Source organism: Haplochromis burtoni, unplaced genomic scaffold (assembly GCF_018398535.1).
Source record: "Haplochromis burtoni strain Fernald_Lab_line unplaced genomic scaffold, NCSU_Asbu1 Contig_32, whole genome shotgun sequence".
In the NCBI taxonomy this organism is placed as follows: domain Eukaryota; kingdom Metazoa; phylum Chordata; class Actinopteri; order Cichliformes; family Cichlidae; genus Haplochromis; species Haplochromis burtoni.
The window spans coordinates 343,764-364,301 of NW_024582393.1; the positions used below are offsets into that span (position 1 = coordinate 343,764).

Sequence of the window (20,538 nt, forward strand, 5' to 3'; positions counted from 1 at the left end):
TGTGCTACATTAGTTCTTAATATTGTGGGGTCAACTTGAGTGATCAAAACCCTCTAAAATACTGCACATCTTCTTTAAATGCTATTCCCATCCATCTGCCACGGACTCGGAGGTGGTCAATGCTTTGTACTGCCAGTGACATTAATAACACCATAGGAGATTCGAATGCCCCTTTTCCTCCTTCTCCGTCCTATTTTCTCAGCTTCCTGCAGTTTTCTAAGCGCTAATTACTGTGTTTATTCTTACTTGCGTCATGCTGTCCAAAAAGATCGCCTTTCTGGAAGCAATTATGCAAAAGCAAACAAATGCCCTGTCAAGAAAATGAAGCTTTTTTTTTTTTACCCACCTGAAGTAGGGACACATTTGTTTACTCGTTTAATCTATTTTTCCTGCGGTTTTAACATTTCTTTTTTTTTTTAAGAAACAAAGAATATTTTACAAAGTAATACATTTTGGATGCCCCATTAAGCGGTGGGGGTAGGGGTGGAGGTACAGGTAGTATTTTCAGCCTGCCTGTGACGGCGCTAAAATAATGTTTTCTCCTCTAAAATGAAAAGTGCTCAAGCGCTATCAAATATAAAAACACACAACATCTGAAATTATAATATTAAAGAAGCTCTGGGACCTGTAAGATTTTGTGCTTATACCTCCCAGTTAACAAATATTTTTCAATTCGTTTTAATTATTGAGCCCAAAGAAAGTGTTTTGTTTTTTTTATTACTCAGTAAGCTTTAACTTCATTTTAGTACAAAGTAGTGTTAAGTAACATCTTTAACAAAAGGGTTCAAATGTTTAATCAAACTTTTAAAGGTTATATTCTGATTTATATGACTGTGCTTCAATAACACTCAAATTAAATGCTTTGAGTGGGGTTTTTAAATGTCTTTCTCTGAATGAAGCAAAGTTTTCAGAATCAAGTGTAAATTTAACATGGGATTATACCTTTTATATGAAGCATTTAGTGTCATTTACTTGATATAGACCCTTCATACATTCATCCATCCATCCATTTTCATCTGCTAATCTTTACAAGGTCATGGGGGGTGGAGCCTATCCTGACTACCACAGGGCGATAATTTGGACCTTTAGAATTAAAGTGGTACCAAAAGTAAATCACAATTATCACCACATAGCTGAGAGACTGCAAAATCAAATTATGAGTTCTGTGCTCAAAACAGCATTTGGAACAGTCGTTCTAATTTAGCACAACTCAGATTTATTTATTTATTTTTACTATTACGATAACAATTATTTGCTGCAGCTTAAATCAATACTGTGGTTTTGACTTATGACCTCTGATTATGATTAAATTGGATTTAAAATGGGTGCTGAGGCTTTGTGCGCCTCTCTGCAAGACACAAGTCTACTCAGTTGTACCTTGTAGATAAGTAGGGGGTTTGATAAACCCAGTTCAAAAGGACCACATGTTCCCTCCCAGAGTGTAATCCTGCTCTGTGGCCCAGTGGTTTAATCCAAAATCAAATCCCTCCTGAGGTGCCAAGCAGCATAAAGAAGGCTTTTATGAATCATTGCTCCAAGACTGACAAACTGAGGGAAATACACATATACAGTATTTGTGGGAAGCCACTATGGCAGCATATAGGTGGCTGATGGGCTGGCTAACAGCCCGTGCGCTCCTGCAGTACTTGTAAGTCAATGAACTCCATGCTGTGCCAGAGCCACTGGCAAAATAATAATAACCTGATTTTTCCAGGTCTACAGTAGACGCACAAGCTCTTAGAGTTAATTATGAAATCCTTGATAGAAGACTTGCAGCTACTTACCCAAAAGTTTTAATGATGCAGTAGTTTTCCTGCTGTGGGGAAAGTTCATCACTGAGTTCTCATGGGAAGGTGCCTGGATGCTCTTCTTTTTTTTTTTTTTTTGTACTAGAGAACCATATGTTGAGTGGGTTTATGTCTTTGCTAATAAGTGGTGTCTGAGTTTAAAAGCTGAAAATAAAGTGAAAATGATACAGAGCACAGTGGCAAAGAAATCCCTAAAGGCAAAATTTCTACAGGGAAGAAAATCCAAGGAGTGCTCAGCTCCGTGTCACACAAGCTGGCACCATTAAAATTGGCCCTTATTTATCTAGCCTGTTACTGCCTTCAAAAAGCCTTTTTTTAATTTTATGGCTGGAATGCCAAAGCAAAATGTATCCACAATAAAATGACTAAGTAATGCTAACACTGCATTATATTAATAGTGATATAAGAAGAAACGTGTCTAATTAACAGATTTGTTAACTATGATTTAAAGAGTTAGATTGCCATTCGCCCTTTAGAGCTACATCAATAAAACAAAGTTGCACATCCCGGTGATGTCACTTAAACTAACCACAGCACCTATGCTTGACTTGAAAATTATAGCATTTCCATTTAGCAAATACAGAATATTTTTCTGGTCCTTGGGTTTCAATTGTAGTAAATATTACCGTGAAATATAATAGGAATGGGCATTTTTTTATTTCCAGCCCTGAGTCATTGTTGTTACAGAAAAAACTAACACAATAGTTTGCAGGTCATCATTATACCTCCCAGCATTTGGTTTAATCTGTTATTACTTTTTCTATAGTTGCATTTTTCACCCCAATTTTATGGTTATTGTTGCAAAGAAACTACCACAAATGCTTCCAGGTAATAAGCCACAACATCAAACATATAATATTTACTTTATTACATTCAAACAAAGGGGGGAGGGGCAGGAGGAGGGGGGGGAGTTAAGGCTATAAAGTAGCTTTAATTTCTGTATTATAATATGGTCATAGTGTCCTAATAAGTAAAAACATCTGTACACAGATTATCTCTGTAATCCTGACAGATTACTATACTACCTAAACAAACACTTTACAGTACAAACTACTGTTACTAAATGGTTCTGTGCATTTTATACATTTCAGTCAGAGGATCAGCTTAAAATCAAGGTTGATACAAGTATTACCTGGTTATTACCTTGTAATTACATGTAATTAAATGTTATTACCACCACAAGTCTGAAGTGGCAGTCCTGTTTCTTCTATGCTAACTAATGGCAGCAGCGTCATATTTGGTGTACAGACATTAAAGTGGTATCAGTATTCCTCTCTAACGCTACACTAGAAAAAAAAGGAAAAAAATGTGCTCCTGACCCCGAATGTCGATCTCTTGAAACTTAGTCTATAGTTTTCAAACTGAATAGTTTTCTTTTGTGTGTATGTTTGAAGTCAGATCACAAAAGATGTTAAAAAAATAACATTTCATGAGACATGCTGTGTAAAAGTAAAGTTCAAGATTTTATAACGTAATTAATTTATGATACGTCATTCAGTTCACACAAGTCAGCTTATTCATGTGCTCAAAAAATGAAAGTTAAATTGACATATTTTAAGAACTGTTGAGGAACGCGCTAACTTTTTAGATGATGCGCATGAAAGCACACTGTGTTGGTCAGGTGGAGTATTTAAAAGGGTGTTTTTTTTTAAAAAACACCAGATCACGTTGAGATGTCAACAACCTTCGAGTGTCCCGATAAGGAAGAAAGTAGGTGGCTAATGTTTGACAAGACTGTTGTGATGAAGGATCAAAGGTCCCAGTCTGTTTTTCTGTCACAGCCTCTTTCACACTTGAGAGGGATTTCTGTCTGGGAGAGAGCATATTTCATGAGGGTGAGTGTGTCTCTGAAAATACTCAATAAGTCAGTGGATTTTTACAAACTACTTTCAAATACTATGCACGTTAAATCCAAAGGCACCACGTCATCTTCATCATCGTGATGGAACTGGCCTTTTATCCGGCGCTGGCACTGATGTATTTCTTTGGAGTGATGAAGGCCGCGAAGGATGACCGGGTGGAGCTGACCGACCACGCGTCGATGAACGTGTTCTGTCTGTTCGTGCTGGCACAGCCGCTGTGTCTCATAATCGGTGGATACACTGGCATGGCTACTTACCTTCTCACCGTTCTGGTATCCTACAACTTCCTGCCATGGAAAAGCAGCACAAAAAAGCAAGCAAAAGAAAAAGACTCAGAGAAGAAGACAAAGTGAGAGGCAGAAACACACATTACATGGAAATACCAAGAAAGTGGATTCAAAAGGGGACTGGAAAGTATTTAAATAAAGAAAAAAATTATAAATAAATAGCTATTTTACAACACATTATGTGTGATTTAACCTATTGTCATAAATCTGTTGTTTTGTCTGCAGTTGTAATGATCTGTGACAAAGTATCTGTATTTTCATACACAAAGTGACCCATTTTATGATTCTTGATGTAGATGATGTTGTTGTAAATACATTCAGCTGGGTGACTCAAGAGCCACAAGAGAGAAAATTGCAAACAAAAGGAACATTAAATCCAAAAAAACTTCACCAAGTGAAAAAATATACAGAATAGTGCACAGCACAAACAGAGCTATCCTTGAAATCAATCGTTTCTAGACCTACTGGCTGGGAACTTTTCAAATAAGTTGCATACTTACTTCCACACCTTTATGATCAGGTTAGATGAGAGGAACATGGGAACGGGGCAAACTAGCTAGTATGTTGTGCAATCTGTTGTTTCGTTTGGGGGGGGTTCCCTTTCTTTTTTCCATTTTCTTACAACATTACAGATAAATAGAGAGCCATAAAGGTATCTTTGGACTGATTCAACCTAGGTCTTTATGCTAAGACTCCATAACAAGCCATCTAACAATTAATGATGGTGGAGCTCCGGTTAGAGATCCTTTCCCCAGATTAACTTAAATTGTATGCAATAAGCAAAAGTTGGAGCTAGGGTCATAAAGCTCACAGCAACCTTAATAAGTTGCCCATAATACTGATTTCCCTGTCTCTCATGGAGTTAAGGAAACTGGCAAGATAAGTACTGTAGATATCATGAACTTAACCCATGGTTGGGTTTTTTTGGCCTTTTTCAACATTATTGACAGACAGTAAGAGGAAAGCAGAGGGAGAGCGTCACCTGCTCAACACTGAGTCAAACCAGCGCCCCCTTAGCCCTAAACCCATCGCCTGCTTCGTTGCATGATGCTTCACGTTAAAATTGATTCAGTCAACCACTCACTTTTTTTATTTACCACATTTTACAAGACTTAGTTGTTGGTTGTTGGAAGAATTAACAGTGAAGTGCTCTATTCTCAGCTGCACTGATTACACCAGGCGCTGTCACATCTTAGCCAAATTAAATAGTCAGAGGTCACAGTTACGCACTGGAGATAATTATGGCGACAGGAGGATAGCATATTCTAAAATAGTTTCAGGTCTTCATCACAGCAAAGGGGAAATCATCAAAGGAGTTTGGGCTCATCATAATGGTTTGAGGTAATTGTTGTATAACTGTAGAGGCGCACTGTGGTCTCAGGACAGCAGCCACTAAGGGAAATCAGAACCTGTGTGGAACAGATCTTCTTATTCGACTCTTGGCAAGAAGTGTACTTCTCAAAATGAAAAATTGTTCCTTTAAAACTGAGAAAATGATTCAGTGAACATCTCCGAATTATAATTACATTGTTAATGTCATAATATGAAGCCAATTAGCTCTGGACTGTAAAGTTTGTCAGTGACAAACAAAGAAAGCGTTGGATTTCACCTATGACAGTGACACTGAATGTGTCTCTGGCCTTATAGCTGAGTCATTTCTAGTGAACCTGCCTACTTGAATATGACTAATCTGTCAATTAATTAAGTATTCAGTATATTATACACTCATGAACAGTGTTTCACAAAAGCTCCCACTAAACATAATTATTAAATCAGCACTGTGCTTTTTCCGTCTGTGTTCATGAATGACTGAGTGTCCCTCTGATGTGAATAAGCCTGGTACCACAGAGCGTCGGGGTGTGCGTAAACCCGGACTCAAAGAAAGAGTGCATAATGGGATTAGACTGTGGTATATGGGTGATAGTCCAAGGCTGTGCTCAGTGGGTGCACAAATGTGCAAATGCTTGCTGTTTGAGTGAAAAACAGTGGTTTGTTTTTTTGCAGGAAAAGAAGTTTATTAGTTCTTCAGCGCTAATATCCTCAGTTCACGACTGTCTCTCAGAGTACCTCTCACTTATTTCTCTTCCCAAGTGTGAATTTATGTAGAGTGAATAAGGTTCTAACCTAAAGTGTCAATCATTCGCTATAAAGGCTCTAATTCCACAGTTATTATCCGTATATATGTTCTTTCAAGGTATAGCATTAGCAAATTGTTCAGCTTTTGCGCTCCACACATTTGTTCAGTTTCCTATTCAATATGTGTGGAGCATGTTCTCAGTTTACCTCCCTTAATGTCACACTGGAGGTGCTTCCTACTGCGTCTTCATTTTATTTAAAATAATAAGCCTGCAGCTTCCCATTTATTGTAACCCCTCCCCCCCTCAACATGATTCTTCTTCTTCCCCAGCCAGCACTCAAAACCAAACTCCTTTCTTTCTTGTGTTTCATCTTCTGTCTCAGTCTTAATCCTTTTCCACAGTTGGGCTCGTTTCCATAATGTCGCTCCTCCTCGCTTGCATTATCATCAAAAAGGGGGGGAATCTAATAAATTATATAATAAAGTGTAATTTCTGTTATTGTCTATTTAGGATCAGTCATATAAAGTAAGGTTTTAAGAATTCAGTTGGAAAAGTGTGTGTGCTTCATAAGTGGCAGCTCATAACACACTGAGCAGTTGCGACAATGTCGATTTTAGTTCTATTTATTATTAAAACTGAAACAAAAGCACCTTTCATGCTGGTGAATGTGTATCATACATTAGCTTTGTACTTCAGGCATATTCAGTTTGGGCTCTGTTTTGGTTTCCACTGATTACCAAGGAAAATGTCTGGGTCTTTAGCTAAATTATCCACTATGTCTATGCTAACAGGCAGCATCAAGCTGTGGTTTGGCAGGTGAACAGTACTCATGTATGAGCCTTTAATTTAAATCCCTTTTAAGATATGGGGAGTTGGACTGCGCAACTACTGCTGCTGGTACTGTGAGGCTCACCTGTGAAAATAAAGACAGCATTAGTCAGAGTTTTAGGTGTTTAAAGCTTTTGTAACACAAGCAGAAAATGTTAAAGCTGACAGGAATATCAGTAGTTCTGCAAGTATTTCCTTACTGTAAAAATCAAAGAGTTGAACTGAGAATGTCTGCAACGCCCACAGATTTCTTTCTGCAAACTGTGGAAAGTGACAGACCAGCCAAGTGGCCCACTGACACTGCCATTATTGCAAAAACCCAAGGTTACTGTGATACTGGAAACTTTCATTTTGTTTTACCTACCAGTACACTCTGAATATAGAACACAGCTACACTCTCGGGGTATTTGGCTGAGTTTCATATTGTGTTTTTTAGTTACAAGGTGATGAATATTGTAGGACAGAGACTGATGGATCAGCTAGTGAAAACAGACTTACTGGAACGTTGAAGTGTAATGAAACAGACGGAGGCATTCAAATGAAATTTCAGCAGTTTGCTGTATGAAGAGAGCAGATGGAGCACATGCAGCTGGGATGTGACAGGGTTTGTGTATGGATGTTTATTTGTTTGTGACTGGCATCGTCAAATGGTTTCTGCCTCCTCTGAGGCGTTAATGGCCATCGTACATCACAGTGCTTGTGTCTCCCATCGCGGCTGGGCCAGGCGCAGCCCGACACAAGTTAATGATCAGAGTTTGCAAAGGAAATGAAGATTTATGAGTTTTGGAAATGCATCTCTATCCCTGAAGTAGAAAGAAATGAATCTAGTTGAAAAACATGCCCTCCCATGTCTACATTTCATCGTCTACAACCTGTTGGTCTGTTTGTACTGAATGATCATAACTCCTCTCCCATCTGCAACGTAAGAGATCCTTTGGTCTTTCATATCAGACAGATTCGAGAGCTAAGAAGTTAGAAAGCTGGGCAAATATGATAACTAATAACAAAACTAAGTGTCTGATAATGAGTTTCATCTTCTCCAAAGGGACTTTTGATATTTCTTTATGATCCACAATAGAGCTTTGGTAACCTTTATTTAAATTATCCTTTGAAGAATGCTCATTACTCATTCGTCAAGCTTAGTGTGATATATCTGGTACAGGAATACCACATAATCAGCATATTCTTACATTTGAAGGGCTAAAATCAGTGAATGTTGATGACATTTTGCTTGAAAAACTACTCAAAATGCGTACAGAAGAAGTCTAAAAGATCTGAGCCGGATGCACAAACATTACATCGCATTGAATTCAAAACCACAAAATGCACTTGTTTTGAACTGATTTATTGTCTTGAGGAAACACTGGATCCTTCTTTAAATATTTATTTACATTATTTACAGTTCAAACCTATTTTACATGGGTTGGTTGCATGCACATTATCATATATATATAAAAAAAAAAGTACAGATATTTACAGTCATTTAAGAGGGAGTAGTCTGTGCAATAAAAGGCACACATGACCTTTGACCCTGCATGAATGTCCCATAAGTACATTTTTCACAGACACTGCCACATATTGTGTTACCATGCTACACACACCAGGAGAAAAAAAGCACTCGAGCCGCTGCAGAGGAGACGTGTGTTGGTGTGTGATAGAGATTCACTGACAAGCAGCAGAGCCGTAAAGTGCCCTCTTGATTGTGCCTAGACACGATCCTATCCTCTCAGCAGCCTGAGGCAAAGTTGAAAGTCTTTTTCAGCCATAATGATAAAGCAAGCAGAGACGGTGACTCACTAAGAACAGAATTCCACAATCTGTAGGACAATCTACAGTCATCAGAGATTCAGGATATTTGGCGAATGATTATCAATGTCCTACGTGCACCTTCTGTTTGATAAGGCAGTAAGGCCTGTTGGATGAGGCATGAGGCTAATGCTGAGAGACTGACTACTTGAGTTTTCCCCCCCCCCATACAGTCATAAGACGGCTGGGCTGGAAACAAAGGGCTAAAGGTGGTAATCACACGATTGGTCTGACTGGCAGCTTGACTCTCCAATCTGTTCTGTAGTCCTATGTTGAATTTTCTTGCCTGTGAAAACTAATAGATTTATATTCTGTATTCAGTCAATTCACCATTTGCTAAGCCCCACCACCAAAACAGCAACAGACCAAGTCATAGTTTCAAAAATGTAATAAGAAAAAGCGAATTTGGATTTGTAAACATGCTAAAACATTGTGAACGGGCCTCTACTGTGATCAATATCCTGTGTAAAGAGATAATAATAGTAGCACTGTCTATTTTATCCTTTACAGAAGTAAATGACAGTAGCAAGTAAGCAGTTTACCACCTACAGAAGTACCCTAGCATTATTTCCTAAACCAAATGACAATTTCACATTGTGTAGGGCTACATTACAAAAATACCTGTTCAGAACTGGAACAACTACAGCAATGAGAGCAAGGAGTAACAAAAGCAGCTCTGCCCTCATCTTTATTTGGTTTGGAGGGAAATGAGCACTGAAACCTGTTTTAAAGAGCATCAGATTTGCTCGCTGGGTTTTTGTTACATTTTCTGCAGCAAAAGAAAATGACCTTGCAAGAATAGATAAAAATAAATCAAACCACTGTGACGCCTGTCCAAGTATCTCCTTATATATAGCTGTGGATTTCCACAGCTATCAATATAAACTGTGAACATGTACCAACACTAACTTGTAGTGGGGCTCAGCAAATGGTTGTGTGAGCGCTTGTTTTGTTGTTTGCAGCTTTGCTTTTTTAACTAACACTGGGGGTGCTGCTTTTGGATATTTAATGTTTAACAAGATGTGCAACTAGTCGACTAGACATTTAAATATTGCTGCTCTTGCTAATCAGTGCTAGAAGTGCTAGTCAGTTAAATGTATTGTCCTTTTTTTCTTCATGTACAATGGCAATAACTGGTTCAAAGAACTTGCTGCGCCACCGTGGCATCTGGTGCTAACCATGCTAGCCAGTGCTGTTGTGCAGAATTTTAAAAAACTAAATTAAGAGAGACTGTATGTCAGCTTTGTCAGGATAAACTGGAAAGTAACCAGGCATCTGATGTGATGTGCAACGATATTGTGCACTGGAATGTGGACGCTAGGAAGAGCCCAACGTTACTGTAGCTAGCCCTGCTAAGGTTAGCCAAAGGTTAGCCACCACTGCAAAATACTTTTTTGTTTTTGCAACATTATACATGGCAGAAAGTGCTATACAGATAAGTAAATTTAAAATACTAACTGATAACAATTAAACATGATTAACGGTTTCATATAGCTCCACACAAAATATGTCTGGCCAATGTTATTTTATCTCATCTAACTTACTAGCAAAATTAGTCTTTAGGAAGATTCCTATTGATTACAGATTAATGGGTTCTACAGATTAAGCAACATATCAGCTGGAGCTATAAAAATCTACAACTTCTTCTTCCCATGATTATAAAAAAAAAGGGACAACAGGGATCTGTCTTTTTTATGACTGAATTATTATCTTACATAATATATCAGCAGAAACATTATTATTACTCATTTCTACCCCTACTACAGATCTAAATGGATGTCCTCTTTTCAGTATGTTTTTCATGGCTGGAGCTTTTCTTTGTAAACTGAGTCTAAAACATGGCTTAATTACATAGCTTCAAAACAGCCTTGTGTTCATTTTCAAAGTATGACTAAATCTAGCTATCAGAGATTCAGCTGAAGTCAGCCAATGAGAAAGGAGCGACACTTAATCTCAACGGCATCTCCTCTGTAATACGTGAAAAGGAATTGGCACAACTATTTACACATCGTCAAGTAATGAAGTGATGCTGAAGTACAAGTCTCAGAGTTTGGGGCAACTCAAGGTTGGGCTGATCCAAGGTCAGATGATAGTTTATTGCTTCTGCATGTTTATAATAACTCTCTGAGTAGATTTTATGCAGAGTCATCATTTTTGTATTGCATCTTTTGCGTGACGCATTAACAGTCAACAAGTCCAAATTCAGACATTTAGGAGATTTTGATTCAGGTGTACATCATTTAAATTACCCCTCCCCCCCAAAGGTGTTTCTGGACTTCTGATCAGCACCATCTGCATCGTTCAGAAAATGTACAAGCACAGGGCACCACAGAGAGTGCCTAAAGCTACAGAACTACAAGATCCTAGCATTAAATAGAAATATGGAGATGTTTTGAAAAAAGAGCTAAATCCTTTCTCAGCATTATTACCATGTGAAACACATCACCAACCTGGTGAGCAGGGTCAGTTTGGCTAATTGGCACAGATAAATACATAGTGTACGGTGGAGTCAAAGTATACAACTTGTTAGTTTGGGAGTTTAATTACCCCACTGATCACATTTTTCAACACTCAGTCCAGTTTTATATTCAAACTACTATACAAATACCCTATTTTGTACATATTTATGGTCAAAATTCAGTGCACATCTTCTTCTTTGGCCAAATTGGGAAGATGCTATCTTAACTGTGTACGCTCTGTACACAAAAGCACAGTACAAAGATAACAAGTAAAGGGAATCAGATGCAAAATCAAAACATGAAAATGGCTATTTTACAGACTGACAGTACCATTTTTCTCAAAGTAAAAAAATCTGTCAAACAAGGCATTTGTTTGATTCAAAAAGCTAGCTAAATTCACAGGGTCAAGTTATGACTAATATTATCCTTCAACCTTTACCTGAGTTTCTAATCATAGCAAAAATAACACCCAAGAATGCTTCATCATACTGACCCCATAAAAATGTTTGCATTCATTACAACCTCCCCACCTAAAAAAAAGAACTCCAAAACCCCGATACAGTGGCACACAAAAGTTTGAGCATCCCAAGAGATCTGAGATCTCAGACCTTAGTTCTGTCGTTTGAGCCGTGGCTTGATGATGATGCAAATTATTAAAGGCTTTGCAAATACTCATGCTCCAACACTAGAGCAGTCACTGTCCTCCTTCAGCAGCTGCCTAGCACGCTAAAAATGTAAATAATTGATGCCCACACAGCAACAGCTATAAGAAGATAGGAAAGTGTTTTTGAGGAGGCGGTCAGTTAGTAAACATAAATAAGAGATGGTGGTTAAAAGGAACGATGGATGGTTAAGTTGAGGTCTAGAAATCCTAAAGAGAAGTCTGGTGGACCGATGAAGTCACAACAGAAGTTTGCGGTCACAGTGTATAAAGACGTCTGGGGAGAGTTCAGGTGGTAAAGTGGGCTGTCTACCAATCAGAAAGTCAGTGGCTCGATCCCTGACTCCTTCAGTCCACGTGCCGGGAAAACCCTGGCCAAGATACTGAAGTTAGCCACAATGTGCCACTGGAGTGTGACTCTGTGTCAGTGGTAGAAAGTGAATTTTCTGAATGAAACTTGTAGAAAGCGCTTTGAGTGCTCAGTTGGTTGGATAAAAAAAATAAATACTTAAGTCAATAAATCGAGCTTTGGTCTTATGTTTAAGCCAGTGGCTGGGGAAACCTTTTTTTGCAAAAAAAACGCTAAAATAAAAATTTTACAAACATTACTTGCCAAGCCATTGGCACTAACAGACATTTTTAAAGGGGGTGCTCAAACTTCTGCATGTCACTGTTTTTGGAGTGTAAGCAGCTTCAAACTCATGTTGGACACATGAAACAGCAGCAGAACATACTCACGTATCAGAGCAGAGTTGATAGAAAGCCTGCTGAAAGCACTTCATACTCTCAGCACGCTTTTGAACGTGAACACTGTTTTATGATCCCAGCATCACTTAACTCAACTACATACTGTATGTCTCTGGGTCTTTTATAAGGAAAAGTGCACTAAATCACCAATATATTATTTTTTTTAACAAACCGAGTGATATTGCCTAACTGAACGAAGCTTAGCTGTAATACTAAGAGAGTGTGAATTGTGTGTTGCTGTTTTTTTGTAATTGAACGGTAAGACATCTATGTGTTAAAAGAAGCTCTTGTCATTTTGGAGCAGTACAGGAAAAGTTAATAAACAGATGTGAATGCTTGCCATTTTAAGGATTATAAATCAGAGGTGTCAGACAAAAAAAAAACAAAGGAGATTTTTAAATGACTTTAAAGAGTCGCTGTCACCCGTCGACGTGTATGGACGTGTACGTTTGTCTCAGTGGAACATGGCAGTGCTGAATCCGTTTCATTAAAGAGACACTAAATCAACACAGTGAGGGACGCCAGGACCTATCAGGCAAGATGGATAACCGAAACATCCTCTGAAATTGTCTATTTGTGTGTGTCCACAGTTTGTGCATATGTATGTGCTGCCCACACACATAATCTGCCACATAAACAGATTTGTACATCAGTGCACAGGTATAGGAAGTTTATTCCTGTCTGTAAGTATAGCAGCAAATAGTGGGTAGAAGAAAATTGGGATGTTAATAATAAATCCCTCTCAGTTATGACCTACTTTCACCCAAGTAATCTTGCCTGAAAAGCTGGTGAGAGCTGCGAGACCTCTAATTAAATTGGCTTCCTGGAGAAGTAGCTGGGAAAGAGGTGGACTCCTCAGTAAGGCTGGTCAGTCTGACACTCTTACTAACCTCAAAGATCAGAGTGGAGCAGGAAAAAAGGCCGGGGGAAACGAGTAGCGCTCCTATTATGCTTTGCGTCGAGGATAAATGGCAGGTATGAGCCACACACACTGAAGGTTGGTTTGGATAATGATCTGGCTCTCTGCCCTCGATGCGGCACTCAAGAATGTGTGAGGAGCGTCTTCTGTTTGTGTCGTGTGCATCTGCAGGGGTGTTTCTTATTTTTGCCGCAGTTAGCACTTCACAGAGCAGATAATAAAGTCTGTTCGGGTCCTCCAGGACCAGTGCTACCTCGGTTGTGCTACTGGACGTGTTTCCTATTTGCAAGGTCAGCAGCCAGACAGTCTGATAACCCGAGGCCCACAGAGGACAAATCCACACAGAGACCAGGAGCTACTCAGAGCATTAAAGAAAAAAAGACTTCAATATGTGGAGCACCAGGTGTTTTTGTACACGGAGACCCGTAAAAATGTTCACTCCCACCTCATACTGTAAGTCCAAAACAACTGAGGTAGGGAAAATAATAAATTAACACAAGATATTACAAAAATGAAAAACAATAAAGTTCCACTAAGATAGTGAGAGGAAGTTGATCGTAAAGGGAGAAAACACAGTCAAAAGCAGAAGACTAAGTGATGGTATTTCCAAGATAGTCTGTTGATCCACTGCTGTGAACACACAGTATGATTGTCCACTTGTGTTCAGCGTCCTAACAGCCACAACGCTCCCGAATGGATGGACACAGGTCTCAGTTCTTTAGCGTCCCTCTTGGGGTTTTTTTTTTTTTTTTTTTTTAATTCAGGCTGTGTCTTAATTTTCAAACAACAGATGCATGAATACACATGTCTCTGAGCAGGTCCAGCTCACTGTTTGAAGGAACAGAAGGACACTTTTTCATTTATTTGACACCAAGTTGCAGTAGTTTTCATGTCAGGAGAGAATCCCTTTTTGCCTGATGCACACACACAGCCAGGCACGATGCTGTTTATCTTTTCCAAGTAGCACCACATTTGAATGGCACTTTCAAATTGGCAGTAAAAAACAATCTGAAAGGCAAAGACTTTTTCTTTTGACTACATATTTCACCTCGGCTTTGTCGTGTTGCCTTGTGACAAAGAAGGACAAAAAAAGACACTCCGATTGCCTTGGAAACTGTGATTTCAGTGTCACATTTCTGTGGTAGAAGCGAGCAGGTCACAGATCAGTGGCTCAAGTTGTGGAAAAATGGCTGACAAAGGAACCGCCGTCCCGCCGGTTCTCACCTCTTCCTCCACACCTTTGACAGCCAGATCTTCACCGTCTTGTCGCTGGAGACGAAGAGACAGAGAGAGGTGGGATGATGAGCAGTCGAAAATCAAGGCGAACACAACAAAGGGGAGAAAATAACAGAACATCAATCAGGCACTCCTGCTTTCAAAACAAGTCATTGTACATCAGACACAACACAAAGACACGAACTTCAAAGAGCACTTCGAACACACACACACAGACTTCATTAAAGACCCTTCCACATGGTGTCATAGTAAAAACACCTCTCCAACCTAAAGTTTAGGAGCAGGTTCATAACTCTGCAACAAGTAAATCCAATTAACCCGCCCACAGCATCACTGTTACTCTGCTAACCATGCAGATTCATTTTCACAGTTCCGCTTGCTCATTCTCACCGTTCAGGTCCACTTAGTATTAGTCAATTGGGTAACGCACAGAACAACATCGCAGTTTCAATTAACACTACACACATATGTTGCTCATAAGACTGTCCAAAGTCTACCCCGCTGCTCGCTCCATGGCAGCAGGCTTCAGCCTCTCGCGCAACCCTGGCAAAGGTAAGCGAAAGAGACTGGGTGGATTTTTTAAGCTATAGACGGTATACATAAGATGGACGTAGTGCTGTGATGTCACCCACTGGTCACAAAGTAGCGTTTTTGAAGTGTTGACTTGATCATTTCTTTTTTCACAGCATTAACTACAGCCTTACTGCTTCCACAGGACTTAAGAAGGCAAATAGAAATCAGGTACTGCTAATCAAATTCACTTGGTTTAATTGATCATGAGCAAGTGTGAGCACTCCTATAAAAGCAGAAACTTTGGCAGTTTTCTGGTGTGTTAACAGAGCGCCAATCTTCCCAGGAGTGGACATCCCTGTGTGCGACAGATGGCCTCAAGCACCGCAGCAAATCTACAACAGAAAGGCTGAAAAAGAAAAGAATAAAAGTGTTGCAAAAGACTGATAAAGTCATACAGTTACTGCTGCTATAATCTAGCGAATCATGGGATGAATTTAGTTACACTACATGGAGCTTTTTCCAAGCTAAAGCCTGTTTTATTTTTATTTTCTACTCTGAGGTTGTAGCTCACAAAAGGAATATGCAGGTATAGATTGAGGGATCATTATGGAAGTGTTCACTGATGACTGAGATCACTTTAGCCTCAGGGTGATTTTCTCAAACACTTCTATGAAATAGGACGTCTTCAGTCACAAGACTGCACTAAATATCTGTAGTCAGAAAGCCAGAACCCAGCTTAGCCCAAAGGCACCAAAAACCACCAACCAGCACCAATTAGTTAACTTATCTTAATTGCAGGGTTTCTGCAAGGGATATAAACTCAATAACTAAAGGTCTTCTTCTTCTTCTTTTGACTGCTCTGCCACAGGAGATTGTCTACTGCCATCTCACCTTTTCTCTAGCATCCTCTTCTGCCACTTCAACCCTCTCCATGTCGTCCTTAACTACATACATGAACCTCCTCTGTAATCTTCCTCTTTTTCTCCAACATGGCAACTCTATATTCATCATCCTTGGTCCAATATATCCACTATCCCTCCACTGCACATGTCAAAACCAGCCTTGAGTCTCTAACTCTATCTCCATACTGCTCAGCCTAATCCTGTCCATCCTGCTCACGCTAAATGAAAATCTTACCATCTTCGGCTCAGCTTGCTGTCATCAAAGGAAGTCTCAAGTTGAACAACTATACCATTTCCCTTGTTCTCTTTTACCTCTTTATGAATACACTCACAGTTGCAGCTTATATCTAAATAAATAAAACAATTCTCATCTTAAAATCTCCCCCGCAGCCTGGACGGACCCTGAACACAGCCAGGTTTGCTGAACACCGGCAGAAATACTGCCCATTATTGATTAAACAAATATACGGTGGCATTGATTTTCTCATCTTCAAATCTCACTGAAGCAACTATGTAACTAAATGTCAAAATAGTCATTTTTAATAGTCCAGCACGCACAGACAGAATACATCTGCACACACAAACACACACACACAAATGACAGATTCAGAACAGAGCTGTGAGCTGCTTCCAGTCGAGAAGAAGCCGTTTGTCTTCGTGGAAGAAGGGGTCCGCAATCAAACCATTAACCACGAACAGATTACAAACTGAGCCAAACAGACCGGCACAACAAAAACACCAACAAAAAAATAAATAAATAGAAAAAAAGAGAAAAGCAAAGAGATACAAACTTGTGTCACCCACGTAAGAAAATTCATAGTAGGGAAAAGAAAAAAGGCAAGGAGAAGAAAGAGGAAGTAAGTTAAGACGATACCAGAGGAGGGAAGGATTGGTGAGCAGAGAACAGGCAATCATGGGAGGCTGGTGGCTCGGCCCTTGATGGCCAGGACCCGTCGAGGAAGACACGGGGTCAAGCCTGGCACATAGTTCCACAGCTTCACCCTGCAGTCACTGGGTTTGACAGAACGGGGAAAAGCAGAGGGGCAGGAGGAAGGGAAGGGGTGAAGAACAAAGGAGGAGAGGAGGAAGGCGGTTTGAGAGACCAAACATGAGCCGCAGAGAAGGTGACCGAGAAACAGCGAGATTAAAGACGAGGATAAGAAGTGAAGGGAAGTTAGTCGATCTCAAGCGAAAGCCCAACAGCTGAATGAGGAGTGAACAAAATAAATAAAAACCAGCAGACTGAGGAAACCACAAAATGTCTCACTGCATCACACACTTACAAGTAAATAAGCATTATCTTTGTCTGATGCCGCTGCGAGCTCAACAGAACAAATCTGGCCAAAAATAGGATGGAGTATGACCTTCTCACTGCTGACACATACCTGCGGATTACTGCCTGAGATAAAGTCAGCATGATTTAGAATTTCACTGAGAAAAACATTTTTGGCAAAGGGCAAACATTTTACTTTCCACTAGTTTATAAAACTCAATTGTAAGCACTACACTCCCTGGTTCCCAACCTCCACACCCCATCCATGCTTTTAATAGACTCACCCTTCAGTTGCTCTTACTGTCAACAACCCTTATAGTGAGTTTAGATCACGGTCATTACAAAAGGGTAAAACTAATGCACATGCTGAGCACTATTATAGACAGCAGGGTGAGATTGCTATAGTGAATAATGCAAACTTTAAATATACATATGTGAGGAGCTACTGTAACTCTAATGGCCAAAAGTTAATACTGGTTCAAATCGAACGGTGTCAGATAACATGTTGCATCACATTTTGTTGTAAATGGGGCTGCATAGCTGCAGACCAGTCAGGTCTGACCCCCAACAATGGGTACATGAGAAAAAGTATTCCCTGTGGCCTCTTTCCAGGAGCATATCGCGCCCTGCCACAAAGTAAAAATTGTTCAACAACGGTTTGAGGAGCACAAGAACCAATTTGAAGTGTTCATCTGGCACCAAAATTCCCCAGATCTCAATCCAATCAATCAATCAATCAATCAATCAATCAATCAATCATCTGCAGGATGTGCTAGACAGACAAGTCCGACCCATGAAGGCTCCACCTGGCAAACCTACAGTACTTAAAGGATCTGGGGCTAACATCTTGGTGTCAGATACCACAACACACCGTCAGGGGTCTAGTGGAGTTTGTGCCTCGACAGATCAGAGCTGTTTTGGCAGTAAAATGGGAACCAACACAATTTTAGGCAGGTGGTCATAACATTATGTCTAATCAATGTATTTAGACACTTTGATGGAGTTACAATACTATGACAGGGCACAGTTTTAAATGAAATTTACCTGGAAGCAGTAAAGATCTGTCTTGAGTTGGTACATATGGCATTAATGGGGCTCTCGTGACCTCTGATCTCTCCAATGGGAGTGAAGTTGTCGACGTTCCACACTTTCAGCATGCCGCCGCGGCAGCCGCTCAGCAGCATGGGCCTTCCTGGTACATATGCAAGAGCACACACCCAGTCCTTGTGGGCGTTTGGGATTTGCTGTGAATTCAAAGCAAAGAGATGTTGGGAGTTAAAGAAAGATGGGATTGCATTAAAAATGAATCCAGTGGTTTTAAAGCAGGTATGTTTGTAAGACATCTGGGTCACCGTGTTCTATAAAGTAAGTTCTATAAAGTATGCTAAGTGCTTGGCGTTTAATGGATAGAAATTATCAACAGTAAAACAGGATTTTTTTTTTAATGGAAAAGGGTACAGCATTGTTGCTAGGCAACATATAAGAACATGTATGGTTGAGAGACTCAATAAGAGACTGTATTTAGACTCAATTACGTAGTTATTCTTAGCTCGTGTGTCTGCGCATTCAGTATTTCACAAAGGCAGCGCAATGTACGAGCTGAATGTGGAATATCTGTTTCATGTTTGCTAAGATAACCCCACTGACATTACAAAAATGCAGAAACTGTCAGAATGATATTAATTGTATTCATTTCAAGAGCACGCTCCAGAATTTATTTTTGTATTGTGACAAAGAGCATCTAAATGGACACTTGTTTTTGTTTTTATTGCATTTATTTATGAAATAAAGGGAAAAAATGAAGAACATAATGAACCATATCTTAGCAGAGGGGAGATATTAAACCTTGTAAATTATTTCTTCTTAAAATTAGGTGAAATATTCAAAAACGCGATTTGGATTTTGTGCAGGACTTTATTAAACTTTTATTATTACCTAAGCTTTGGCTTTGCTGTTGTTTTTCTTTTTTATTCTGTTTATCTCAGCCTACTGGGCTGCAGATTAATTTAGCTCTGAAGAGTGGAACACCTGCACAGGAGGATAACTTTTATTATGTTAATCTGCTTTTGCCTGTTTTATTTGATTCTGACATTAATGTTATTTTCGTGCATTTTTCAGATATGCTTTTAATCAAAACAACAGCGCACTCTTCTAAAGTCACTCCTTACTTTTGTTCCCATCAGGTTCGTTTTGGTGGAGGGTTTTTTTTTGTCTGTTCTACTCCTCTAATTTGTACTAGCAGTTACTTATAAATGTATATGGCTGATTAGCATGTGTCGAAAAAGATGCACAATTTAAAACAGAACATATCTTATTCCCCTTTTTCTTACTCTGCAGGAACGCAATTTACCATTAAAAATAAGGTTAATTTATGCTACAGCAGACCTGCAAATCACAAACTGCTACTGAACAATAGTCCGAGCTGGGAGAGATTTCAATGTTAGGAGGAAAATTATCCAAATAGCTATAATTTCTTCTGTACCACATAATCTACTGCAGAGTTCACATCGCTTTGAATAAACATAGGTGTGTGTTTAAAACAGCAAGACAAAGTAACTGTTGGATGAAAACTGTGTTTGGTTACATTGCCTGCTAGCAGACAAAGATGTTAACAGAGGACAGAAAGAACCTGAACACCCGCCCATGGTGCTCACACATAAGGATTATACTCAGACAGCCTTCTCAAGTATAGTATCCCCAGGTCACAAATAAAAGCAGACGTGGAATTTCACATGGAGCCTTGTGTTCACCCTCTGATGGTGAAATTTATAGTATGTCAACGCAAATGGATCCAAGCTGACCCTCACAGATGTGTAAAGTGTAACACTAACAATAATCAGCTGAATATAGGAAGGATCCTACTCTGGCAACATCTGTTTAATAAATATGTCTGGCTGCTTAATCATTCTATTATTCTTTCTATAATATTAATGGACTTTACAGGTTCCAGCTAATGATCGATACAAAAAAAGCTAAACTTAAGATCACAGTATCACAACCTTGAATTAAAACCTGCAACAGACGATCTGAAAAAGGTGTTTAATGCCAGAAAAGTTTAATAAAAAATAACAGTACAGGGAGTGCAGAATTATTAGGCAAATGAGTATTTTGTCCACATCATCCTCTTCATGCATGTTGTCTTACTCCAAGCTGTATAGG

General features: G+C 39.4%; 1 protein-coding gene and 1 long non-coding RNA gene across 8 annotated transcripts in view; one reads left to right on the forward strand and one right to left on the reverse strand.

Moving 5' to 3' along the window:
• Positions 1-3,192: 3,192 nt before the first annotated feature.
• LOC102296135 lies at positions 3,193-8,843 on the forward strand. Its single transcript, XR_315544.2, has 2 exons — positions 3,193-3,643; positions 3,726-8,843. It is a non-coding gene; the product is annotated as an uncharacterized LOC102296135 (long non-coding RNA).
• The window catches only part of kif21b (kinesin family member 21B), a 67,832-nt gene continuing 56,121 nt past the window's right edge, over positions 8,828-20,538 (reverse strand). For 5 of the 7 annotated variants that reach the window (XM_005918517.3, XM_005918518.3, XM_005918521.3 and 2 more), the window contains 3 exons: positions 18,424-18,623; positions 16,981-17,117; positions 8,828-14,724 (listed from right to left, as the gene is read on the reverse strand). In XM_005918517.3, the coding sequence (XP_005918579.1) occupies positions 17,018-17,117; positions 18,424-18,623 (300 nt within the window). In that variant the 3' untranslated portion in view covers positions 8,828-14,724; positions 16,981-17,017. The remainder of the gene's footprint in view (positions 14,725-16,980; positions 17,118-18,423; positions 18,624-20,538) is intronic. The other 2 variants (XM_005918522.3, XM_005918520.3) reach the window with 1 other exon arrangement.